We start from the raw sequence: 27,804 nt of genomic DNA on the forward strand, positions 1-27,804 counted from the left end.
TCAAAATCACTGGAATATGTTGAAGCGTTGCAGAGTTATTACCACATAAAGTAACACTGGTCAGTTTTCAAAAATTTGGCTCCGTCACTAAGGGGTTAAGAAATGTTTAATAGGTTAGAGTAGAGTACAGCGCTACCAAAAGAGTCAACCTTGTCATGATAGCAGGCTGGGAAAATCTTTTGGTCAAAACAAAAGATGATGACTGTGTTTGTGATATGGTGTTTGATGGAAACTGCTAATGTGTTATTGGTGAGGACGTGGTGCAGAAGTGGAGTTTTTCCAAGAATTGGCGATGGAACTATGGAGGGTTCAATGGGTGGAGATGGAGCTGGGGTGGAGGCAGAGCTCTGATGGAGCCTAGGCGGAGGCTCAAGGGGGCTCGAATATTTTGTCAGTAAGGGGCCCTGAAATTCCTGGTGGCAGCCCTGATCTCTCCAGTACCGTTTTTTCCAGTACCGAAATCATCAGGACGTGTAAAGGGGGCCTGACATACAATGATCTTTATATAAAATCTATCATTATATAATTTTAGGTTGGAATGTCCTTGATTCTAGCCTTGAACTGTATTTTTGTAGTGGTTGCCCTTGCATTTTCAATAACACCCTACCTTTATCAGCCTTTATAGTTTCAACATGTTTTGCAGTGTTCCCTATCCAACACTCAGGTGCTTTTATTTTTATGCCATGATGACTGTATCCACCTGTACAGTTCTCACACTGATAGCAGGCATTCCTACTCTATATACTGCTATCGCAACCTCTTGGCATTGCTAAGACAAACGGAGACATGAGGGAGATGTTGCTTTGGGCGGGTAAGAACTATCAATAATGTTACTTGAATGTCCATTGATATTTACACATCAGGCTTGTTAGATTTATGCATAACGCACTTATTCTCCAGCATCTCTGCAATAATTAAGATCTTTACTCCCTTTGCATGACCTGAGTTTTGAGGATTCATGATTGATTTCATGGTGTAATTTGTTGCCATTATATGAAATTAAGTTTATGTGTTTTCTGTGATACAGGTCTATTCCTGCTGCTGCATGTTCAGCTGGGTAAGATATTAACTTATTTACTATAGAGATATCAAATTGTAAAAAAAGGTCCAAAACATAAAAGTAAATAAGCAACATAATATAATGGAAGAATAAGTGAATAGTACAAACAATAAATTGAAGGAGAAGAAGACAGGATTTTAAATGACATCTTAGATATGTTACTGTTGTTGCAGGTATTTGTAATTCACCCATTCTTGACATATGATGAACTGTTACATCTTTTGTCAGGTCTTTATCTATGATGCAGGCTCAGTAGATGGTCCCAGCAGCTAGTGGCCTGTCCTACAGCCATCATTAGTGAGAACAGTGGACCTCTGTCCACCGCTAACTCCCTAAATGTTACTTGCAAAGTGTTAACCAGGCAGGCACGCTGTTCCACTTGTCCTTTTGGCCCTCCATTACATGATGGAGTGTGTTAATAGGTTGCCATGTCAGTGGGAGGCATGTAGAACATGTGTCAGCCATAACAGTACTTATGCATGTGGCTGGCATTCACTGGAGAAAGATTTTAAAATATTGCCTTGCGCTGGCTTGTACTCCGGAGGACAGAGAATGAACTTCAATCCAATATTGCGGCCAGCATGCAGCCAGCGGGTAAGGAAAGGGTGAATCAAACACCCGAAAACCCCGCCCATATGACACAAAACTGGTCCCGCCAAATTCAGGTGACAGGTTCCCTTTAAAATTACATAAGTACGAAGAAATACTATCTATTAAAATATTAGCTTTCCACAGAAAAAGTTCTCCCACAGTTCCATCAAATGAAAAATAGAAAACGTAATAAGTGTCAAAACATGGCAACACATTAAATTTGTTTTTTGCTCATTTCAGATTTTTTTTTTAGACATTTAAATAAAAAAGCTATGCTAGTTTTGTGTTTCTGCAATTGTACTGACCTGGAGAACCAACCATATTGCCAGGTCATTTTTATTGCAATGTAATGTATGCTGTAGGCACAAAACCTAAAGACCACTTGTTTTTTTCCCCTTTTTTCAGTTCATTATATGGTAAAATGAATTGTGAAATTCAAAACTATATTGCATTCAATATAAAATTTATGTTTTTATTGGTTTTTATACTTTTTCAGGTTCTACCTACAAACTGGTTTGTTACTTTACAAACTGGTCTCAGTACCGGCCTGACCAGGGAAAGTTCATGCCAGGGGATGTTGAACCGCAGCTCTGCACTCATCTCATATATTCCTTTGCCACCATGAATGAGCATAAGATTGCACCTTATGAGTGGAATGATGATGTCCTATACACACAGTTTAACGACCTAAAGAAGATGTTAGTATTTACTCACAAGCTTTCATACTGTCCATTGTTGACAATAATTCACTCCTGGTTTTATTTTTGTCTTACAATATAGGCTTTACAAGGTCCAGCCGCCTCTTATATTCTGTATAAATCAAACACATGTTTTATTTTCTTTCAGCAATACAAAACTTGTGACATTATTGGCAATTGGAGGTTGGAACTTTGGGACACAGAGGTAAGCAAATGCACATACATGTATATAGGTACTAAAGTCATAGAACTTCTTTATAACTCTTTCATCTCTGGCATTTAGGTTCACTGATATGGTTGCTAATTCTGGGAACCGGTCAACTTTCATTAAATCAGTGATTGCATATCTCCGCCAATATAACTTTGATGGAATTGACCTCGATATTGAGTACCCAGGATCTCGAGGCAGCCCTCCAGAGGATAAGCAGAGATTTACTATACTGATAAAGGTGGGGACTCTCTATCAGATCTGTTGATATAAATCTGTTGTCCGCTTGGTATGAAGCCTTCATGCATTGCTTTACGTGCTCCGTTAGACACCAGGCATATATATGGCATATCTTGAAGTATGCTGCATATAAAATGACAGGCAGCGTGATAGATTACATTTCAAATGTATCCCAGCAAATCCAATTAAATGCCAATGAGTTAAAATAGGATCTGTGAAAGATCACAGCCAGAGGGGTCGTATCTCAACCCACTCGCTGTTATCTTTAGAGCGAACAGCTCTTTGCTGCACACTATCGATTGGACAATTATGTGATTTAGCGATGATTAATGGATGAGATCGTAGGCTGTTTCCACTAATAGGCCGGTTATCAGGAAACTAACATTGAGCGTATGGTATATACATCTCCGATTCCAACTCATGGAATGGAATATGTCTATATGACCCTGGTATGAGCACTGGTAGCTCTACTACAACTCAAGGCTACTTGAGTCACCACCAGTCAATTTTTTATACAGGCTGACTGGAGGCCTGGTTGTGGTAGTGTATGGCTTCAGGGTGCGGATTACAGAACAAAAGGAACAGAACGATTAAGCTTTATAGCTAGTCCAAACGGATAGGCAGTGGTTTATAAAATTATATAAAAATTTTTACAAGGGGGATAAAACAGTAAAGTGTATACAATTACATAAACTAGCACAGGATTAGCAAAATAACTTACTACACTGATCACAGAGATGATTCAGTTTAGTGGATGGAAACGATCCAATTTAAAACATCTGGTTAACAGGATCAAGCCTACACAGGTATGTATCTTCCTCAGCATTGTACACAGATCATAATTTTATCTTGACATTTTATCAGCATCTGAGCTACATCTACAATGTCACCTGGGCAGGATTGTGGGATGTCCTCAGGATTTTATGAAATTTCTAACTTATGCAATAAATTCGCTCCTGATGATCGCAAAAGTTCGAAATCAATGCCATATTTTTTTTACTGGGATTTTACCTTTCCCCAGAGACCAAACATAATATGGCTGTTGGCAGTGATCTGTCAATTATTGATTTGTGTCTTATAGGCAAGGGTTACAATTATGGCAAAATATGCATCTTCTTCCCCTAATCACCCTGAAGCTGAAAATGTATGTCTCATCACTATCGGATCTATTGAAGCCCCAATATTAATAATTTTTTTTCAGAGACCCCAAGTCTGAAGAGGCTATTGTAGATATATAATTTCCTCTGAGGGAATAAAGCTCCACAGGATGTACTTTCTGGACAGACATTAGGTATCCTGGCTTTACTACCTTTCCAATCTATACCTTTGTCTATGCACAATAGACATCCTCGTTGGCACTGTCGGCATTTTAATTAAGGTTGTCACTATCCCACTATACCTAATTACCTACTTCTTTATGTCTATTGTACCAGCCTATTTCTAAGACACTTAGACTGTCAGCTATTGTTGCTACTGCAATTCCTTGTGATAGGAGGAGCGAGGGGGTGAATCTGGAACGCCTGCCAGGGCTGTGGGGTACTCGGTACTAGGTCCAGTACTTCAAGGGATGTGTTACGGCGGCGGTGACCCGGTCCATGGCCCTGGGCACCCATGTTAATGGGACGGTCTTTAAAGGGATTTGTGAGATAATAACAGTTTGTGACACCAACTGTGGTATTTGGTCAGGGATGACGACGCTTATTTAAGAGGTCCACTTGGGTGATGTTATGGCAGCTGGGATGGTGTAGCTTCCCAAAGGTGAAGCTGGGTCCCCAGGGCTCCTGGTGTAGTAGATGAAGATGGTGAGTGGTGCGATAAAGAATGGAAGACACAGGTTTGCAGTCTCTTAACCTCGTTTACTGATGGTATCAGGCAGCCCCAGTCTAGGGCACCAGATCACAGGTACAGGCAGGATCCCGCCTGCTTGGAAGCGAGTTTAGAGTCCCCTTTAACTAGGTGGATTTAAAAGCCTTCCTTTTAGTGCGGTGGTATTGTAGTCCCTTACTGCCTAAGGCTTCTGGCAAGGTCCTCTCAGTTCTCACTGTCCCCCTTTAGGTAGGACTCAAACTCGTATAACAGGTGACTCGAGCCTATTTATAGGGTCTCTATCACATCCTGGGCTCTATGTGTCACTGTGTCTCCTGGGTGTTAGGACGGAAAAGATACATGTAGTCTAGCTGTCCTACCGGTTTCTGCTGTGCCTCCCAGAGTTTGACACAACCTTGGTCTTCCGGTTACCAGTATCTGCGCTCTGTCAGAGAGGTAGCCCAGTCGGAGCTATTCTCCCTTGTTGTCACTCTCCTGTGTTTCGCTCTCCGGCGCTTTAGCTAAAGGCTGTTCTTCCTTCTGTATCTCGCTATCTAGGAGCTACAGCACCTCAGGCTGTACAGCCCCTCACCCATCCTTCTGCCTCAGACTGCTCCAATCTGCTATCTGGCACCAACTGTCTAACTCTTCCCAACTGCCTAGCAACTGCCTAGCAACTAACTCCTCCTCCCGACCAGAGAGAGCAGCTCCCCTTAAGTCGGGTGTAGAGCTACCCCTTCTGGCCTGCAGTCAGAATGGTGTTGTATGTACTAATTACCTGTTAAAAGGAATCTTCCATTGCTTCTAAGCATGAAGTCAGTCTCCCCGTGAGGAAAGCTGTTGTGAATTCTGCTCTTGGGCTCCCTCCGGTGGTTGTTAGTGGTAGTGCAGTGGTCTCTGGTTTGTAAGTCAGGACAGGTGTTTCTGCTTATTGCAGCTCTATTAGGTATTTAGGTGTGTAGGATCCATCAATCCCTGCCAGTTGTCCATTGTATCTTGGAGGGATTGCATCTCTGTCTGGCTCCACTTGCCCTGCTGTCATTTCAGCTAAGATAAGTGTCTGGTTTTTGTTCTCTGTAGCACGCATGCAGTGTGCTTTTATGTGCAGTGCAATCTATTGTGTTTTTGTCCAGCTTAGACTTTGTTTGGATTTTTCTGTCATGCTGGATTCTTTGGAGATGCAGATATACATCCTATGTCTTTAGTTAGATGTAGTAGATAGTATATTCTGCTGTGGATTTTTCTAGCATTTTAATACTGACTGCTTAGTACTCTGTCCTATCCTTTTCTATTTTAGCTAGAAGTGCCTCTTTTGCTAAACTCTGTCTTTTCTGCCTGTGTACGTATTTCCTCTTAAACTCACAGTCAATATTTGTGGGGGGCTGCCTATCCTTTGGGGCTCTGCTCTGAGGCAAGATAGGATTTCCCATTTCCATCTTTAGGGGTATTTAGTCCTCCGGCTGTGTCGAGGTGTCTAGACCATGTTAGGTACATCCCACGGCTACGTCTAGTTGCGGTGTCAGTATTAGGATTGCGGTCAGTACAGGTACCACTTACTCCAGAGATAGTCACATGCGGCTCCAGGGTCACCGGATCATAACAGTACAACTGGCCAACAATGAGTTAAATGCATCTCAGAAGAAGGTAAGAAAAGTGCTGAGCCATTTTTTTTTTCTGTAGTCTGTTTTGTCTTTCCTTCCCTCTTTTCCTCTGGGTGACTGAAGAGCTGTGTGCTAGCATGGATGTTCAGGGATTAGCTTCTCGTGTAGACCAACTGGCTGCTAGGGTACAGGGTATTTCCGATTATATTGTTCAGACTCCGGTTTTAGAGCCTAGGATTCCTACTCCTGATTTATTTTTTGGGGACAGGTCTAAATTTTTGAGTTTTAAAAATAACTGTAAACTGTTTTTTGCTCTGAAACCTCATTCTTCTGGTGATCCCATTCAGCAGGTTAAAATTGTCATCTCCCTGCTGCGTGGCGATCCTCAGGATTGGGCATTTTCCCTGGAATCTGGGAATCCTGCCTTGCTTAATGTAGAAGCCTTTTTTCAGGCTCTAGGGTTATTGTATGATGAACCAAATTCTGTGGATCATGGTGAGAAGACCTTGTTGACCCTGTTTCAGGGTCAAGAAGCGGCAGAATAGTATTGTCAGAATTTAGAAAATGGTCTGTGCTGATGAAGTGGAATGAGGATGCTTTGGCGGCAATTTTCAGAAAGGGTCTTTCTGAATCTGTTAAAGATGTTATGGTGGGGTTTCCCATGCCTATTGGTCTGAGTGATTCTATGTCTCTGGCCATTCAGATTGATCGGCGCCTGCGTGAGCGCAGAGCTGTGCGCGCTGTGGCGTTGTCCTCAGAGCAGATACCTGAGCCTATGCAGTGCGATAGGATTCTGTCTGGAGCGGAACAACGGGGATTCAGATGTCAGAATGGGTTGTGTTTTTACTGTGGTGATGCTTCTCATGTCATTTCGGTCTGCCCTAAGCGTACTAAGAGGATCGCTAGTTCAGTTACCATTGGTACCGTACAACCTAAATTTCTGTTATCTGTGACATTGATCTGCTCATTGTCGTCATTTTCTGTCATGGAGTTTGTAGATTCTGGTGCCGCTTTGAACTTAATGGACTTTGAATTTGCTAGACGTTGTGGTTTCCCCTTGCAGTCTTTGGAGAACCCTATTCCTTGAAGGGGCATTGATGCTACACCTTTGGCTAAAAATAAACCCCAGTTTTGGACACAGGTGACCATGTGCATGGCGCCAGCCCATCGGGAGGATTGTCGCTTTCTGGTGTTGCATAATTTGCATGATGCTATTGTGCTGGGTTTTCCATGGTTGCAGGTACATAATCCGGTGTTGGATTGGAAATCTATGTCTGTGACTAGTTGGGGTTGTCAGGGAGTTCATGGTAATGTTCCTTTGATGTCAATCTCCTCTTCCCCCTCTTCTGAAATTCCAGAGTTCTTGTCTGATTTTCAGGATGTGTTCGATGAGCCCAAGTCCAGTTCCCTTCCACCGCATAGGGACTGTGATTGTGCTATTGACTTGATTCCAGGTTGTAAGTTTCCTAAGGGCCGACTTTTCAACCTGTCTGTGCCTGAACATACCGCCATGCGGAGTTATATTAAGGAGTCTTTGGAGAAAGGGCATATTCGGCCATCTTCTTCACCGTTGGGAGCGGGATTTTTTTTGTTGCCAAGAAGGATGGCTCCTTGAGACCCTGTATTGATTATCGCCTCTTGAATAAGATCACGGTCAAATTTCAATACCCTTTGCCTTCGCTTTCCGATTTGTTTGCTAGGATTAAGGGGGCTAGTTGGTTCACTAAGATTGACCTTTGAGGGGCATGTAATCTTGTTCGTATTAAGCAGGGTGACGAATGGAAAACTGCGTTTAATATGCCCGAGGGCCATTTTGAATACCTTGTGATGCCTTTCAGGCTCTCTAATGCTCCATCTGTTTTTCAGTCCTTCATGCATGATATCTTTCGGAATTATCTTGATAAATTCCTGATTGTATATTTGGATGACATTTTGATTTTTTCCGATGATTGGGAGTCTCATGTGAAACAGGTCAGGATGGTATTTCAGATCCTTCGTGATAATGCTTTATTTGTGAAGGGGTCTAAGTGTCTCTTTGGAGTGCAGAAGGTTTCTTTTTTGGGCTTTATTTTTTCTCCCTCATCTATAGAGATGGATCCGGTTAAGGTTCAGGCCATTCATGATTGGATTCAGCCCACGTCCATGAAGAGTCTTCAGAAATTTTTGGGCTTTGCTAATTTTTATCACCATTTCATTGCTAACTTCTCCAGTGTGGTTAAACCCCTGACCGATTTGACGAAAAAGGGCGCTGATGTGACGAATTGGTCCTCTGCGGCTGTCTCTGCCTTTCAGGAGCTTAAACGCCGATTTACTTCTGCCCCGGTGTTGCGTCAGCCAGATGTTTCTCTTCCATTTCAGGTTGAGGTTGACGCTTCTGAGATTGGGGCAAGGGCCGTTTTGTCTCAGAGGAATTCTGATGATTCCTTGATGAGGCCATGTGCCTTCTTTTCCCGAAAGCTTTCGCCTGCTGAACGTAATTATGATATCGGCAATCGGGAATTGTTGGCTATGAAGTGGGCGTTCGAGGAATGGCGACATTGGCTTGAGGGAGCCAAGCACCGTATTGTGGTCTTGACCGATCATAAAAATCTGATTTACCTCGAGTCTGCCAAGCGGCTGAATCCTAGACAGGCTCGATGGTCTTTGTTTTTCTCCCGTTTTGATTTCGTGGTCTCGTATCTTCCGGGTTCTAAGAATATTAAGGCTGATGCCCTCTCTAGGAGCTTTTTGCCTGATTCTCCGGAGGTCCTTGAACCGGTCGGCATTCTAAAGGAAGAAATAGTTCTTTCTGCCATCTCCCCTGATTTGCGACGGGTTCTTCAGGAATTTCAGGCTGACAAACCTGACCGCTGTCCAGTGGGGAAACTGTTCGTTCCTGATAAATGGACTAGTAGAGTGATTTCGGAGGTTCATTGTTTTGTGTTGGCTGGTCATCCTGGTATTTTTGGTACCAGAGATTTGGTTGGTAGGTCTTTTTGGTGGCCTTCTTTGTTGCGGGATGTGCGTTCTTTTGTGCAGTCCTGTGGGACTTGTGCGCGGGCTAAGCCTTGTTGTTCCCGCGCTAGTGGGTTGCTTTTGCCTTTGCCGGTCCCTGAGAGGCCTTGGACACATATTTCTATGGATTTTATTTCAGATCTTCCGGTTTCCCAGAGGATGTCGGTTATCTGGGTGGTTTGTGACCGGTTTTCTAAGATGGTTCATTTGGTGCCTTTGCCTAAGTTGCCTTCCTCTTCTGATTTGGTTCCATTGTTTTTTCAGCATGTGGTTCGTTTGCATGGTATTCCGGAGAATATTGTGTCTGACAGAGGTTCCCAGTTTGTTTCTAGGTTTTGGCGAGCCTTTTGTGCTAGGTTGGGCATTGATTTGTCTTTTCTTCTGCATTTCATCCTCAGACAAATGGCTAAACCAAGCGAACTAATCAGACTTTGGAAACTTATTTGAGATGCTTCGTGTCTGCTGATCAGGATGATTGGGTGGCTTTCTTGCCATTGGCCGAGTTTGCCCTTAATAATCGGGCTAGTTCGGCTACCTTGGTTTCGCCCTTCTTTTGTAATTTTGGTTTTCATCCTCGTTTTTCTTCAGGGCAGGTTGAGCCTTCTAATTTGTCCTGGTGTGGATTCTGTGGTTGACAGGTTGCAGCAAATTTGGGCTCATGTGGTGGACAATTTGGTGTTGTCTTAGGAGGAGGCGCAACGTTTTGCTAATCGTCGTCGGTGTGTTGGTTCCCGGCTTCGGGTTGGGGACTTGGTCTGGTTGTCTTCCCATCATGTTCCTATGAAGGTTTCTTCCCCTAAGTTTAAGCCTTGGTTTATTGGTCCTTATAGGATTTCTGAGATTATCAATCCGGTGTCTTTTCGTTTGGCCCTTCCGGCATCTTTTGCCATCCATAATGTTTTCCATAGATGTTTATTGCGGAAATATGTGACGCCCGTTCTTCCCTCTGTTGATCCTCCGGCTCCTGTGTTGGTTGATGGGGAGTTGGAGTATGTGGTTGAGAAGATTTTGGATTCTCGAGACGGAAGCTTCAGTACCTTGTCAAATGGAAGGGTTACGGCCAGGAGGATAATTCTTGGCTTTTTGTCTCTGATGTCCATGCTGCTGATTTGGTTCGGGCCTTTCATCTGGCTCGTCCTGATTTGCCTGGGGGCTCTGGTGAGAGTTCGGTGACCCCTCTTCAAGGGGGGGTACTGTTGTGAATTCTGCTCTTGGGCTCCCCCCGGTGGTTGTTAGTGGTAGTGCAGTGGTCTCTGGATTGTAAGTCAGGGCAGGTGTTTCTGCTTATTGCAGCTCTATTAGGTATTTAGGTGTGTAGGATCCATCAATCCCTGCCAGTTGTCCATTGTATCTTGGAGGGATTGCATCTCTGTCTGGCTCCACTTGCCCTGCTGTCATTTCAGCTAAGATAAGTGTCTGGTTTTTGTTCTCTGTAGCACGCATGCAGTGTGCTTTTATGTGCAGTGCAATCTATTGTGTTTTTGTCCAGCTTAGACTTTGTTTGGATTTTTCTGTCATGCTGGATTCTTTGGAGATGCAGATATACATCCTATGTCTTTAGTTAGATGTAGTAGATAGTATATTCTGCTGTGGATTTTTCTAGAGTTTTAATACTGACCGCTTAGTACTCTGTCCTATCCTTTTCTATTTTAGCTAGAAGTGCCTCTTTTGCTAAACTCTGTCTTTTCTGCCTGTGTACGTATTTCCTCTTAAACTCACAGTCAACATTTGTGGGGGGCTGCCTATCCTTTGGGGCTCTGCTCTGAGGTAAGATAGGATTTCCCATTTCCATCTTTAGGGGTATTTAGTCCTCCGGCTGTGTCGAGGTGTCTAGGCCATGTTAGGTACATCCCACGGCTACTTCTAGTTGCTGTGTCAGTTGTTGTGAATTCCGTTCTCGGGCTCCTTCCTGTGGTCGTGAATGGTACTTTGGTGAGTTCTGTCCTTGGACACCCTCTGGTGGCTTTGAGTGGAACTGCTGATCTTTGAGGTTGGCTTTCTCAGCTGCTCTTGTTTATTGCTTCTGCTGGCTTCCCTATTTAACTCTGCCCAGGTCGTTAGTCCATGCCAGCTGTCAATGTTCAGATCTCTCTTGGATTTCTCAGATGACCTGTCTACTCCAGCAGAAGCTAAGTCCTCGCTAGTTCATTTGCTGTTCATTGGTTTTTGAATATATTTCTCAGTACATGCTATGTTTCAGTCCAGCCTGCTATTATGATATTTCCTTGCTAGCTGGAAGCTCTGGGGGTGCAGAGCTGCACCTCCACACCGTGAGTCGGTGTGGAGGTCTTTTTGCACACTCTGCGTGGTTTTTGTAGCTTTTATTACTGACCGCATAGTTCCCTTTCCTATCCTCTGTCTGTGTAGAGAAGATTCGGCCTCCTTTGCTAAAATCTGTTTCATTCCTGTGTTTGTTACTTCCTCTTAACTCACAGTCAATATTTGTGGGGGGCTACCTTTACTTTGGGGAATTTCTCTGAGGCAAGGTAGGCTGCTATTTCTATCTTTAGGGGTAGTTAGCTCTTAGGCTGTGAAGAGGCGTCTAGGGAGAGTTAGGTACGCTCCACGGCTATTTCTAGTGTGTGTGATAGGATTAGGGATTGCGGTCAGTAGAGTTACCACTTCCTCAGGGCTTGTCCCAGGTTTTTCCATTTTAACCATCAGGTCATTTCGGGTGCTCCTAACCACCAGGTCCATAACAGTCAGTATTAGGATTGCGGTCAGTACAGGTACCACTTACTCCAGAGATAGTCACATAACAGAAAGCAATGCCACTGTGACAACCAGGACCCTGGGGCATCACAAATGCCCCTCAGAATGGGCTTCAGAGATTTTAATATGTTCTATGACAGGATCCATCAGTCTCCACCTTGGTTCCATAAGTCTACGTGCACACCACATCTTTGTCAGGCGTATTGTTTTGGAATCCTCCTGAAAAAGTGCCTCAGAAGCACTTCAAAAAATGATTATTGCGCACAACAATGTCAAAATAAAGTAATATGTTCATTCTCAAAGTGGCTTTGTTTAGAATCTGCACTCTCTATATACTTGAATATATAGAGCAAAGACTTGGAAGTATAAGTGGAACGTGTCTCGTGGTGGTAGCAGTGGGCAAGGTACTCATCTCTTACGCCCCAGGACGTTTGTCTCCACTGTTTCTCACTGTTTCACCCCAACCCAGCTCAACCTTACAGTTCTGCTTAGCAAAAGGCCTTTACTCGACTTGCGGTTCTGTGTCTTCTTACCCCTTATGGTGCCAGTGTAGCCAGTTTGTATCTTCTAGTGGTGACATTCTGTAACTCCCACCCTGGACAATCTAGTCATTTCACATAGTCAGTACTGTCCAGGTCCATTATCTTGTGAGTTATAAAATGTAGGCTTTACTACTTGCAGGACTCATCTCCATAGAATCACTCTGTGTCTCGCTACCTCTTTCCTTTGTTCTCCTTTCAGTTTAGTGACACCCCAGAATGAGACACTGCTCACATTCGACCTTATTTTTCTTTCTTTGCACTCCAAGCCATATATGACTCATTGCCAGGAAACTCTTTCCCTTCAGCTTAGCCTCTCACACTCTGGGCTTGTCCCAACTATTAACTTTAACTGTCCCATTCAACTCCCATGCTAAGTACTGCACATAGTGGACTGCAGTGGCACTATACAACACTATAGTGGTACCAATAGGGATCCAGCAGCACTATTTTTACCATCAGAAGCTACAGAATCAGAAACTGACACATCCTAATTTCTATTTATGATCTCTTATTTTTCCTTAGCTACTTTTCTGTCAGTTTTAGCTTAAGCTTCTTTCTACTTCACTGAACTATTTATTTTGTTACATGGCTATGTCAAGAAATGAAAAGTTGTCTCTCATACTGTTGTATACATGAACATATTTATATTTGAATACCGTGTATGATGCCAACTAGTTATCATAACAATTTGTAGTTTAAAGAGGATGTGTCACCAAGTGAAAAGAAGCCATGTTTTTATGTTATGTTTTTTTTGTTTGTTTTTTTAAATCCACCATACAGCTAGAGAAGATATGGGCCTTGTTAGTTAGTATTGAATCAAATGTCCTTTACAGAGGACATTTCACAAGGTAATTATGAGGAGCAACTTAAGAACTGCTCTCAAAAATTTTATGAGCAAAGTCCACTTGATAAAGACCATAAAAATGAACACTAAATAGAAAGACCCATATCTCTGAAACCGTAGCGTGGATTAAAAAAAAAAAAAAAGTATACACTGTACTGTTCCAGATCCATGTGCTTTTTTTATTTAGTGCTAATTTTTATGGACTTTACAAGGGACCAATGTTCACAGGATAATAATACAGAGCAGCCTAAAGATATGCCCCAAAATAATACTGTGAGCTATGCCCCCTTGGTGAAAATCATAAAAGTTAGCACTAAATAAAAAGGCCCATGGCTCTGGGACCATAAACCATATTTTTTGTTAAAAAAACGCAACAGTCCATGTGCTGAGTTTAGTTCCCAGTCCAATTTATATGGCAGTCTGACTGTGCCCTATGTATAAATAACGTACTAATAACATTAGTATGCTTAGTATCGGTAATTACATACAAGTTTTCTATTCATTACTGATTAGGGATGAGCGAATAGCTTTGGATAACTCCTTATCCGAATAGCTATTGCGCTTACCGAATAGCTGCATTGGGAATCTGAATACCCAGAGTCCTCCCGATAATCAGCTGTCCGGCGTCGCAGCTGCATGTGTTGCGGCTGTGTAACAGTCCCAACACATGCATGGAGAGCCCGTGTGTAACTGTCACACAGCCGGGACACATGCAGCTGCTGTGCAGAACAGCTGATTATCGGGAGCGCTCCAGGTATCCGGGTTCCCGATGCAGCTGCTCGGTAAGTGCTGTAGCTATTCGGATAAGGAGTTATCCGAAGCTATTCGCTCATCCCTATTACAGATCAGATAACTATTAAAAGGCTGCTGTTTATCTATCTCCTCTTACTTAACACCTTAATGACCGCCGATACAGATTAAAATGGTGGTCATTAAGGAGCCTTATTCCCTCATCGCTAATTTAAAATGGTGAATGGGAAAAAGTGGATCGTGCCACCTGGCAGACACAATTCCAGCAGGTGTCAGCTGTACAAGACAGTTGACACCCTGCAGTATTGGCCTAGGCTAGTTTTGAAGCTGATTAACCCTTTAAATACCACTGCCAATAAGTGACAGCGGTACTTAATTGGTTACAAAAGGGTTAGGCTAGGTTCACATTGCGTTAATGGACTGCGTTGGATGGCGAAATAGTCGTAATTAACGCCGTGCAACAGGTCCGTTAGCGCACCCATTGACAGCAATGTGATTTGTCTCTGTAGCGCATCGCTGGCGCATGCCATTTTCGGCACGCGCTAGCGATGTGCCGTTCTTTTGTGACGGACCTCGGACGCTGTTTGCAGCGTCCGAAGTGCGTCCGAGGTCCGGTCCTCGCTAGCGCAGATCGGGGATCTGCGCTAGCGAGAACGATGAACGCGAACCCTAAAGAAACATTGCATTAGTGCAATCCGCTAGCGCTATGCGCTTAACGGATTGCCCTAACGCAATGTGAACCTAGCCTTACAAGACCCTCTTCACTAATCATCGGACCCCTGTAATGAGAATCGCTGGTGCTGATGGTTACCATGGTACCCAGAGATGATGTGATGACACCAGGGTACGGTGGCCTGTGAGATCCAGCAAGAGGCCGGAGTCACACTACTGTACGATATGGCCAAATGCTATGTGAGAAAACATCGCATAGCACTCAGCCCAGTGTCAGTCCATTGGGCAGCTCACATCAGCATTTATTTTCTCATCCGTATTCGGCGTGCGTGAAAATCACAGCATGCTGCGATTGTCACCGAGACTCAGCTGAGACTTGCCAATGTAAACCTATGGGTGTGAGAAAAAAATTGCACAGCACTGGGACCATGCGAGTGCTGTCCTATTTTTACACACAGGTGTCCTCTGAAAAGTTGGCAATTCATCAGCCACATACAGTAAAATCAGAGTGACAGGTTAGAATAGAATAGATATATACACATAGTATAGGTATATGTATAGATGTCAGTGACACACACATATATCTATATGTATAAGAGGCATCGTGATTACTCGCTAATCCTGCCCCCTGCACAGTAGCTCCGCCCCCACCCCATTACCACACACAATCCCACCCCCCACCCCATTACCACACACAATCCCGCCCCCACCACATTACCACACACAATCTGCACCGCATCACCACACACAATCCGGCCCCCCACAAATCCTGCCCCCCCACCACATCACAACACATAATCCGCACCACATCACCACACACAATCCCGCCCCACACAAATCCCGCCCCCCACCACATCACCACACATAATCCTTCCCCCTACAAATCCCGCCCCCACAACATCACCACACATAATCCCGCCCCCACATCACCACACATAATCCCGCCCCTTCAACACATCACCACACAATCCCGCCCCCCAACACATCACCACACATAATCACGCCCCCCCACCCCATCACCACACATAATCCCGCCCTCCACCCCTACACATAATCCCGCCCCCCACCACATCACCACACATAATCCCGCCCCCTCACCACATCACCACACATAATCCCACCCCCACCACATTACCACACATAATCCCGCCCCCCCACCACATTACCACACATAATCCTGCCCCCCACCACATCACCACACATAATCCCACCCCCACCACATTACTACACATAATCCCACCCCCCACCACATTACCACACATAATGCTGCCCCCACCGCATTACCACACATAATCCCGCCCCCCACCACATTACCACACATAATCATGCCCCTCACCACATTACCACACATAATCCCGCATCCCACCCCATCGCCACACATAATCCAACCCCCCAACACATCACCACACATAATCCCGCCCCCCACCACATTACCCCACATAATCCCACCACCCACCACATTACCACAAATAATCCCGCCCCCACCACGTTACCACACATAATCCCGCCCCACACCACATTACCACAGATAATCCCGCCCCCCACCACATTACCACACATAATCCCACCCCCACCACATTACCACACATAATCCCGCCCCCCACCACATTACTACAGATAATCCCGCCCCCATCACATTACCACAGATAATTCCGCCCCCCACCCCATTACCACACATAATCCCGCCCCCCACCATATTACCACACATAATCCCGCCCCCCACATTACAACACATAATCCCGCCCCCCACCACATTACCACAAATAATCCCGCCCCCACCACATTACCACACATAATCCTGCCCCACACCACGTCACCACACATAATCCCGCCCCACATCACATCACCACATAATCCTGCCCTTCACCACATCACCACACATAATCCCGCCTCTCAACACATCACCACACATAATCCCGCCCCACCACATTACCACAGATAATCCTGCCCCCCACCACATTACCACACATAATCCTGCCCCCCACCACATTACCACACATAATCCCGCCCCCTTATTACATTACCACACATAATCCCGCCCCCACCACATTACCACACATAATCCCGCCCCCCACCACATTACCACACATAACCCTGCCCCCCCACCACATTACTACAGATAATCCCGCCCCCCCACCACATTACCACACATAATCCAATCCCCCACCACATTACCACACATAATCCCGCCCCCACCACATTACCACACATAATCCTGCCCCACACCACGTCACCACACATAATCCCGCCCCACATCACATCACCACATAATCCTGCCCTTCACCACATCACCACACATAATCCCGCCTCTCAACACATCACCACACATAATCCCGCCCCACCACATTACCACAGATAATCCTGTCCCCCACCACATTACCACACATAATCCTGCCCCCCACCACATTACCACACATAATCCTGCCCCCTTATTACATTACCACACATAATCCCGCCCCCACCACATTACCACACATAATCCCGCCCCCCACCACATTACCACACATAACCCTGCCCCCCCACCACATTACTACAGATAATCCCGCCCCCCACCACATTACCACACATAATCCAATCCCCCACCACATTACCACCCATAATCCCGCCCCCCACCACATCACAACACATAATCCAGGCCCCCCATCACATTACCACACATAATTCCACCTCCCCACCACATCACCACACATAATCCCTCCCCCCTACATCACCACACATAATCCCGTGCCCCCAACACATCACAACACATAATCCCACCCCCCCAACACATCACTACACATAATCCCGCCCCCCCACCACATCACCACACATATTCCTGCCCCCCAACACATCACCACACATAATCCCGCCCTCCCACCACATTACCAGATAATCACGCCCCCCACCACATTACCACACATAATCCCGCCCCCCACCACATTACCACACATAATCCCACCCCCCACCACATTACTACAGATAATCCAGCCCCCCACCACATTACCACACATAATCACTCCCCCACCACATTGCAACACATAATCCCCCCACCACATTACCACACATAATCCCACCCCCCACTACATTACCACACATATTCCCGCCCCCCACCACATTACTACAGATATACCCGCCCCCCACCACAGTACTACACATAATCCAGCCCCCCACCACATTACCACACATAATCCTGCCCCCACCACATCACCACACATAATCCAGGCCCTCCACCACATTACCACACATAATCCCGCCCCCACCACATCACCACACATAATCCTGCCCCCACCACATCACCACACATAATCCCGCCCACCACATCACACGTAATCTCGCCCCCACCACATCACCACATAATCCCGTGCCCCGACCCCATCCCCACTCATAATGCTGCCCCCCCACCCATCACCACACACAATCCCGCCCCCCACCACATCACCACACATAATCCCGCCCCCCACCCCATTACTACACATAATCCCGCCCCCACCTTATTACTACACATAATCCCGCCTCCCACCACATTACCACACATAATCCTGCCCCCCACCACATTACCACACATAATCCCGCCCCCCACCACATTACCACACATAATCCCGCTCCCCACCTTATTACTGCACATAATCCCGCCCCCCCACCCCATTACCACACATAATTCCGCCCCCTCATTACCACACATAATCCTGCCCTTCGCCACACATAATCCCGCCCCCAACACATCACCACACTATTGTTATTAACTTAATTTTAAGTTAATTTGCCACCTGCGTAAGCGCTATTGAATATTGTCATTATTTACTTTAGCTTAATCACCAGCAGCGTTAATTAGATAGCAATGAGCATGCCGAGCGTTAGCTGGCTGGAAACATCTAGTATGTATATATATTGCATAGATAGATAGAAGAAAAGCCGACAATTCAACAGCCACGTACTGAAAAATCACAGCAGGAGCTGACAGCATTGAATAGATGGATTATACACAGTAAATACATATAGAATAGGTAGATATAAAGTTGTCAGTGACATGTGCAATTAATGCAGTGTGTGTGCAGCTTACTGTACATGTATTTAATTAATGAAAGATTATTTTTTTGAAATGGTGTAGATAAGCCCCTGATGCCGGTGGCCTTATCTCATATACTATTTTTGGGGTGACAGATTCCCTTTAAGTCTCTATTCAGAAATGCTGCCTTTACATCCAGATGTTTCAACTGCATTTGTTTCGTTGCTGCAACTGCAAACAAAGTTCTGATTGTGGTGTGTTTGACAACTGGAGCAAATGTCCATCATAGTCTTCTCTATATTTCTGAGAAGAGCCCTTAGCTACGAGTCTTGCTCGGTATCGATCAGCTGTGCCGTCTGCTTGGTATTTTATTTTAAAAACACATTTACATCCTATAGCCTTTTTTCTTTCGGTAGTTCTGTCAGTGTCCATGTCTTTGAATCTTGCATGGATTTTATTTCTGTTTCTGCAGCCTTTATCCATTTGTTGGTCTCTTCTTTTGAAAGTTGAGATATGTCCTCCCGAGATGTAGGTTCATAAATTTTATTTGTACTTGCATTGTATGAAATAGGTTAAGGTGGTCTTCCCTTGTTTTCTCTTATTGAGCGTCTTGGTTCTGTGTCTGTATGGAGCTGTATCTCTTGACTTTCAGTTTTTTTACTTTCATCGATTTCCACTTCTTTCTCATCAAATGTTCCTGTAGTTATATCACTGTCATTTCTCTCATTTTTCATTTCCAGTAATGTAATTATGTCATCATTTAGATCTTCAATGAATGTTACGCTGTTACTCACTGTGATTCTGTCTGTCTTGGGATCTAGGATGCTGTATCCTTTGCAATTGTCACTATATCCGACAAATATTCCTTCAATGGCTCTGTTTGGAGTTTGGAACATTTTTCTTCTGGAATAAACACAAAAACTTTGCAACTAAAAACTCTTAAATGATTCACACTTGGTTTCTTACCTTGCCACAGTTCATAAGAGTTTTCTTTTTCGTTTTCTTGAAAAAAGTCTGTTTTGCAAATAAGTAGCTGTCATTGCTGCTTCACCCCAGTATTTCTCTGGTAGTTTGGAGTCTGATAGCATAATGATAATAATAATAATCTTTATTTTTATATAGCGCTAACATATTCCACGGCGCTTTACAGTTTTGCACACATTTCATCGCTGTCCCTGATGGGGCTCACAATCTAAATTCCCTATCTGTATGTCTTTGGAGTGTGGGACGAAACCGGAGTACCCGGAGGAAACCCACGCAAACACAGGGAGAACATACAAACTCCTTGCAGATGTTGTCCTTGGTGTGATTTGAACCCAGGACTCCAGTGCTGCAAGGCTACAGTGCTATCCACTGAGCAACTGTGCTGCCCACCATACATCTTATCATTTCAGTCAGAGTCCTGTCTTTCCTTTCTGCTACCCCGTTCTGCTCAGGTGTGTATGGAACAGTCTTTTGATGCTCTACTCCATTCTGTCTCAAGTAGTTTTCTATTTAGTGTCCTGTAAATTCACCTCCATTATCACTTCTGATGATGATTGGCTTCCTCTGAAACTTGTTATTTGACTTTGTCACATATGTGACTGTGTATGTTGAGTAGTCATCTATGAAGGTCACCATATATCTATTATCTCCTGATGTGGTCACTTTCATAGGTCCACATTAGTGATGAGCGAACGTGCTCGCCACTCGTATCACTATGCTCGGTGTACTCGGCGAGCACCAAGCATTTCTGGGATTCTTAACTGGTGTCTCCACCCAGCGTTTTTAGAGACCCAATCATGCTGCAGGGATTGTCTGCCAGGCCATGAAACATGCGCAGCCATCTTTGTTGTGGTCGTGCAGTGATTGGCTTGGCCACACAGCATCATCCCGAATATAAGAGACCTGGCGCCACCCTGCTCGCCGCATTGTGCTCCGTATTCAGCGAGAGTAGGGAGAGCTGCTGCCGAGATAGGGTCAGAATCGTGGTTTTTATAGTTAGTGTAGGTCTGCAGCTGTTAAATCCACAACTCCTGAGAAACCAACAGTCCTTTTTAGGGCTAATTCATGGGTCCCGATATTGCAGCGCTAGGTAGGCAGGGCACAGCATATCCACATCAGTGCAAGGCCTGCAGGCACTGTATGTGCGTCCATTGCTCCCACTGCATGGCCCCCAAAGCTCCATAACTGTCTGCTGCTGCAGCTTCTTTACTATATACCTAGTTGAATTTTTATTTTTCAAAAAATTCACACACACCCCCAAAAAATATACAGTGTGTCAGGCATACATAGCATAGTTGTGTGTGCTAGCCTTGTGCCACTTTTTTTTTGTGGTGTTTTTAGTTCACCAAAAAAGTCCTCATATATCTGCGTGCTCCAAGTTTTGGCATTTTAGGCCATTTTGCCACTGTTTTTGCTGTCTGTTGCTCTAATTATGTACAGCACTATTTGGCATTTAACCCCTTCCCGACCTGTGAAGCCACGTAGGCGTCATGAAAGTCTGTGCCAATCCGACCTGTGACGCCTATGTGGCGTCATGGAGGGATCGCGTCCCTGCAGATGGGGTGAAAGGGTTAACTCCAATTTCACCCGATCTGCAGGGACAGGGGGAGTGGTACTTCAGTCCAGGGGGGGTGGCTTCACCCCCTCGTGTCTACGATCGCTCTGATTGGCTTTTAAAAGTGAAACAGCCAATCAGAGCGATTTGTAATATTTCACCTATGAAAATGGTGAAATATTACAATCCAGCCATGGCCGATGCTGCAATATCATTGGCCATGGCTGGAAACCCGCCACCGATCGCCTCTCCAGTCCTCCGTTCTGTGCTCCGCTCCCATCCGTCTGCCTGTCTGCTCCCACGTCCTCCTGTCTGCTCCCCCGTGCTCCGATCCCCCCCCTCATACTTACCGAGCCTCCCGGTGTCCGTCCGTCTGCTCCATGGGCGCCGCCATCTTCCAAAATGGCGGGAGCATGCGCAGTGCATCCACCGAATCTGCCGGCCGGCAGATTCGTTCTAGGTACATTTTGATCACTGTGATAAAAATAAAAAAAAAAGTAAATGAACCCCCCCTTTATCACCCCCATAGGTAGAAACAATAATAAAAATAAAGAAAATATATTTACTTTTATTTTTACACTAGGGTTAGGGTTAGAACTAGGGTTAGGGTTAGGGCTAGGGCTAGGGTTAGGGCTAGGGTTAGGGTTAGAATTAGGGTTAGGGTTAGAATTAGGGTATGTGCACACGCTGCGGATTTCGCTGCGGGTCTGCAGCGGTTTCCCTTAAGTTTACAGTACAATGTAAACCTATGGGAAACTAAATCCTCAGTGCACATGCTGCGGAACAAACCGCGCGGAAACGCAGCGGTTTATATTCCGCAGCATGTCAATTCTCCAATAGAAAACTGCAGGTGTAAACCCGCAGCGGAAACCACACTAGAAGCCGCGATAAATCCGCAGTAAAAACCGCAGCGGTTTTGCACTGCAGATTTATCAATTCCGCTGTGGAAAATTCCGCAATGGAATCTGCAGCGTGGGCACATACCCTAAGGCTATGTGCACACTGTGCGGATTTGGCTGCGGATCCTCGGCGGATTGGCCGCTGCAGATTTGTAGCAGTTTTCCATCAGGTTTACAGTACCATGTAAACCTATGGAAAACCAAATCCGCTGTGCCCATGGTGCGGAAAATACCGCGTGGAAACGCTGCATTGTATTTTCCGCAGCATGTCAATTCTTTGTGTGGATTCCGCAGTGTTTTACACTTGTTCCTCAACAGGAATCCGCAGGTGAAATCAGCACAAAAAAATGCTGGAAATCCGCGGTAAATCCGCAGGTAAAATGCAGTGCATTTTACCTGTGGATTTTTCAAAAATGGTGCGGAAAAATCTCACACGAATCCGCAACGTGGGCACGTAGCCTTAGGGTTAGGGTTGGAATTAGGGTTAAGGTTGGAATTAGGGCTAGGGTTGGAAATAGGGTTAAGATTAGGCTTGTGGTTAGGATTATGGTTAGGGTTAGGGTGTGGTTAGGGTTGTGGTTAGGGTTGGGATTAGGGTTAGGATTAGGGTTGGGATTAGGGTTAGGGGTGTGTCGGGGTTAGGGCGGTGGTTAGGGGTGTGTTGGGGTTAGGGTTGTGATTAGGGTTATGGCTAGAGTTGGGATTAGGGTTAGGGGTGTGTTGGGGTTAGTGTTGGAGTTAGAATTGAGGGGTTTCCACTGTTTAGGCACATCGGAGGTTTCCAAACTCAACATGGCACCACCATTTATTCCAGCCAATCTTGCGTTCAAAAAGTCAAATGGTGCTCCCTCCCTTCCGAGCCCTGACATGCGCCCAAACAGTGGTTTACCCCCACATATGGGGTACCAGCATACTCAGGACAAAAAGGGCAACAAATATTGGGGTCCACTTCTCCTGTTGCCCTTGTGAAAATAAAAAATTACTTACTAAAACATAATTTTTGAGGAAAGAAAAATGATTTTTTATTTTCACGGCTCTGCATTGTAAACTTCTGTGAAGCACTTGGGGGTTCAAAGTGCTCACCACATGTCTATATAAGTTCCTTGGGGTGTCTAGTTTCCAAAATGTGGTCACTTGTGTGGGGTTTCTACTGTTTAGGCACATCAGGGGCTCTGCAAACGCAACGTGACACCCGCAGACCATTCCATTAAAGTCTGCATTTCCAAACGACACTACTTCCCTTCTGAGCCCCGACGTGTGCCCAAACAGTGGTTTACACCCACATGTGGGGCACCAGCATACTCAGGACAAACTGGGCAGCAACTTTTCGGGTCTAATTTCTCCTGTTACCCTTGTGAGAATAAAAAATTGCTTGCTGAAACATGATTTTTGAGGAAAGAAAAATTATTTTTTATTTTCACGGCTCTGCGTTATAAACTTCTGTGAAGCACTTGGGGGTTTAAAGTGGTCACCGCACATCTAGATTAGTTCCATGGGAGGTCTAGTTTCCAAAATGGGGTTACATGTGGGGGAGCTCCAATGTTTAGGCACACAGGGGTGATATGGAAATTTGGTTTGGATACATTTATCCCTGTGTGTGTGCTGCGGCCGCTCCCAATAAGACTGAGTATTTTGAGCGCTCATCAAGAATGGACTGTACACACCATTGTGACAGAACAACATTCCATCAATACTGATACTTTATTGTACATACATAGTTTTAGAATTGCATATAGAAAGGAGTGGTTAGGGGTTGTTAGGGGTGGTTAGTTAATTACCATATTGTCTAGCTCCTCTGTTATTGGTTATCTAAATATATATGGAATATTGTGATTAATGCACATGTGGATGCTGATTATGCAACTAAAATGTAGCTCTGCATCTAGGACAAAGTTGAGACATCTGATCAGCACTTAATACATCTGGCGTTGTTCCTCTTTTGAGATGGAGAACCCCATACAATCTGTCTGGCTTATATCAGTTTATGTCAGCCATTTTAAGCCATTGATTATAATGTATATATTAGCTATGAGTATATATGATTATAGAGCAGTATACATGCAAGTGAGATCTACATGATATATATATATATTTCTATCACACGGGCTCTCCAAACACGACACGGTGTCCGCTAACGATTGGAGCTAATTTTTCATTCAAAAAGTCAAATGGCGCTCCTTCCCTTCCAAGCCATGCCGTGTGCCCAAACAGTGGTTTACCCCCACATGTGAGGTATCAGTATACTCAGGAGAAATTGCCCAATAAATTTTAGTATCCATTTTATCATGTTGTCCATGTGGAAATGAACAAATTGAGACTAAATGAATTTTTTTGTGAAAAAAAAGTACTTTTTTATTTTTACGGATCAATTTGTGAATCACCTGGGGGTTCAAAGTGCTCACTATGCATCTAGATAAGCTCCTTGGGGGGGTCTAGTTTCCAAAATGGGGTCACTCGTGGGGGAGCTCCAATGTTTAGGCACACAGGGGCTCTCCAAAGGCGACATGGTGTTCGCTAAAGATTGGTGCCAATTTTTCATTGAAAAAGTCAAATGGTGCTCCTTCCCTTCCGAGCCCTGTTGTGCGCCCAAACAGTGGTTCCCCCCATATGGGGTATCGGCGTACTCAGGACATATTGTACAATAACTTTTAGGGTCCAGTTTCTCTTTTTACCCTTGGGAAAATAAAAAAAAATGTTGCTAAAAGATCATTTTTGTGACTAAAAAGTTAAATGTTCATTTTTTCTTTCCATGTTGCTTCTGCTGCTGTGAAGCACCTGAAGGGTTAATAAACTTTTTGAATGTGGTTTTGAGCACCTTGAGGGGTGCAGTTTTTAGAATGGTGTCACTTTTAGGTATTTTCAGCCATATAGACCCTTCAAACTGACTTTAAATGTGAGGTGGTCCCTAAAAGAAATGGTTTTGTAAATTTCGTTGTAAAAATGAGAAATCGCTGGTCAAATTTTAACCCTTATAACTTCCTAGCAAAAAAAAATTTTGTTTCCAAAATTGTGCTATTTTGTGTCACATAACTCTCGTTTAACAGAATAAAAATTCAAAATTTGAAAATTGCGAAATTTTCAAATTTTTCGCTAAATTTCCATTTTTTTTACAAGTAAATGCAAAAATTATCGACCTAAATTTACAAATAACATGAAGCCCAATATGTCGTGAAAAAACAATCTCAGAACCACTAGGATCCGTTGAAGCGTTCCTGAGTTATTACCTCATAAAGGGACACTGATCAGAATTGCAAAAAACGGCCAGGTCATTAAGGTCAAAACAGGCTGGGTCGTGAAGGGGTTAAAAAAATAAAAAGCCACGTATTTGCCAGTGTGGTATTTCCGTGACAGCCCTCATATATCTGCGTGCTCCAAGTTTGGGCATTGTAGGCCGGAATACCACTTTTTTTGCTGTCTGTTATTCAAATTATATATAAAGCATTATTTAGCATAAAAAAATATAAAAAGGCCACATATTTGCCAGTGTGGTATTTCCGTGACAGCCCTCAAATATCTGTGCGCTTCAAGTTTGGGCATTGTAGGCCGTTTTGCCCCTTTTTTTTGCTGTCTGTTACTGTAATTATATACAGCACTATTTAGCTTCCAAAAATATAAAAAGGCCACATATTTGCCAGTGTGGTATTTCCGTGACAGCCCACATATATCTGCGTGCTCCAAGTTTGGTCATTGTAGGCCGGTGTACCACTTTTTTTGCTGTCTGATACTCTATAATTATATACAGCACTATATAGCATAATAAAATATAAGAAGGCCACATATTTGCCAGTGTAGTTTTTCCGTGACAGCCCTCATATATCTGCGTGCTCCAAGTTTGGGCATTGTAGGCCAGAGGACTACTTTTTTTGCTGTCTGTTACTCTACTAATATACAGCACTATTTTGCCTAAATTAACTTCACAAAAAAGCCCCTCAAAATTGAATACAGTCTGTTGTGTCAGGCTGAAACCTGCCTGGTGTTTGGGCTTGAAAAATCATATATTTACAGGCATACTGATCAGATATTATTTTGTTATTAATAAATATATTTGTGTTGAGCATTTGAAATAGTGCAGTAGTCCATTTAAAATGGGCAAGACAAGGGACAAGGGACAGGGAAATGGATGTAATTATGTGCATGCAGAGGATGAGGCCGTGGCCAAGGTGAAAGTGGGCAACAACAAAGACCCACATCTTCTCGCTCGACCTTCCTGTCCCAGTATCAAGGGGAACGCAGCACACCACTATTGAAGCCAGAGCAGTGTGAAATGGTTGTTGGTTGCATAGCGGATAATACTTCCAGTCACTTAGCCGCCACCACCACCACCATGTCTTCCACACGGTCAAGTCTGAGTAGCGATGAGTGTGGCCCGGATATTCCTCACCCTGATCCTCCTTCCTCCCACCATGCCGAGTGCCCTGAGACAACTGATCCCACACTTGGACAATCTGAAGAGCTGTTCAGTTTTCCATTTCGAGATTCAGAACTCTTGGCCGGTCAACTTGAAATGGGGACAGATGAGATCGCATATAGAAATGTCCAAAGCTTTGACCAGCCCCTGTCACACGAAGACGATGGTGGGAAAGTGTCACAAGAGGTGGACGATGATGAGACACAATTGCCAGAAAGTCAGGAGAAGCAGGATGTGGATGTGGAAGACGAGGTGGTGGATGACTATGTGACTGACCCATCCTAGCAGGACATGCAGAGTGAGGGCAGCAGCACACATGGGGAAGGGGGCATATCACCCCAACAGGCAGGAAGAAGCAGTGTGGTGGCCACAGACAGAAGTCGTGCATCCATTCCCCATAACAGCAATATGAGGGAAGTTGCCATTCCAACTGTTAGATCTTACCGAGTCTGGTTATTTTTTTAAAGACTCTGCTGATAACCCCAAACAGGCCATTTGCAGCACCTGCCATGCGCGCATCAGCAGGGGTAGCAAAACAACCAGCCTGACCACCAGCTTGATCAGGCACATGGCAGCAAAGCACCCGACTTTGTGGGCCGAACCCCAGGCTCCAGGACCACTGCCTGCAGGTCACACCACTGCTTCTTCCACTGTTTTGCGTAGAAGTCAATCCCCAGTACACCGTGCATGTAAAGATGTCTCTAGCCCTGCACCTGTTGTGGCCCACAGTCAAGCAGCACCATCATCAAGCCCATCCACGTCCTTGTCCAAGCACAGCCTTCAGTTGTTTGTAATCCACTTTGGAACGCAAGCGGAAATATCCAGCCAATGCTCCACAGGCCACAGCCCTAAATTCTAATACTTATCTTCTGCTTGCGCTAGAAATGCTGCCTTTTAGGCTCGCTGAGACGGAAGCTTTCTGCAACCTGATGGCGGCCCAGTCACCACTATTTCTCCCGGTGTGCCATACCGGCATTACACCAGCATGTGTCCCACAACATTACCCATGACCTCAACAATGCTGGTACAGGGAAAGTCCACCTAACCACGGACACGTGGACAAGTGCTTGTGGGCAGGGACGGTGCATCTCTCTGATGGCACACTGGGTTAACATTGTGGAAGCCGGGACCCAGTTGGACCTTGGGATGGAACACATCCTCCCCACGCCGAGGATTGCTGGCCCTACATCAATCAGGGTTCCCACCCACAGTCTACAGCTCCTGCAATTCCGCCTCCTCCTCTTTATCCTCCATC

At 44.8% G+C, this 27,804-nt stretch overlaps 1 protein-coding gene across 1 annotated transcript in view; it reads left to right on the forward strand.

Annotated features, from left to right (window-relative positions):
- The first annotated feature begins 770 nt into the window (after positions 1-770).
- Positions 771-27,804, forward strand: part of LOC143815807 (acidic mammalian chitinase-like) — a 50,533-nt gene continuing 23,499 nt past the window's right edge. The window contains exons 1-5 of the mRNA XM_077295421.1: positions 771-811; positions 1,028-1,057; positions 2,148-2,349; positions 2,498-2,554; positions 2,633-2,798. Of these exons, the coding sequence (XP_077151536.1) occupies positions 787-811; positions 1,028-1,057; positions 2,148-2,349; positions 2,498-2,554; positions 2,633-2,798 (480 nt within the window). The 5' untranslated portion in view covers positions 771-786. The remainder of the gene's footprint in view (positions 812-1,027; positions 1,058-2,147; positions 2,350-2,497; positions 2,555-2,632; positions 2,799-27,804) is intronic.

The sequence above is a fragment of the Ranitomeya variabilis genome, chromosome 3, assembly GCF_051348905.1.
Source record: "Ranitomeya variabilis isolate aRanVar5 chromosome 3, aRanVar5.hap1, whole genome shotgun sequence".
Classification (NCBI taxonomy): domain Eukaryota; kingdom Metazoa; phylum Chordata; class Amphibia; order Anura; family Dendrobatidae; genus Ranitomeya; species Ranitomeya variabilis.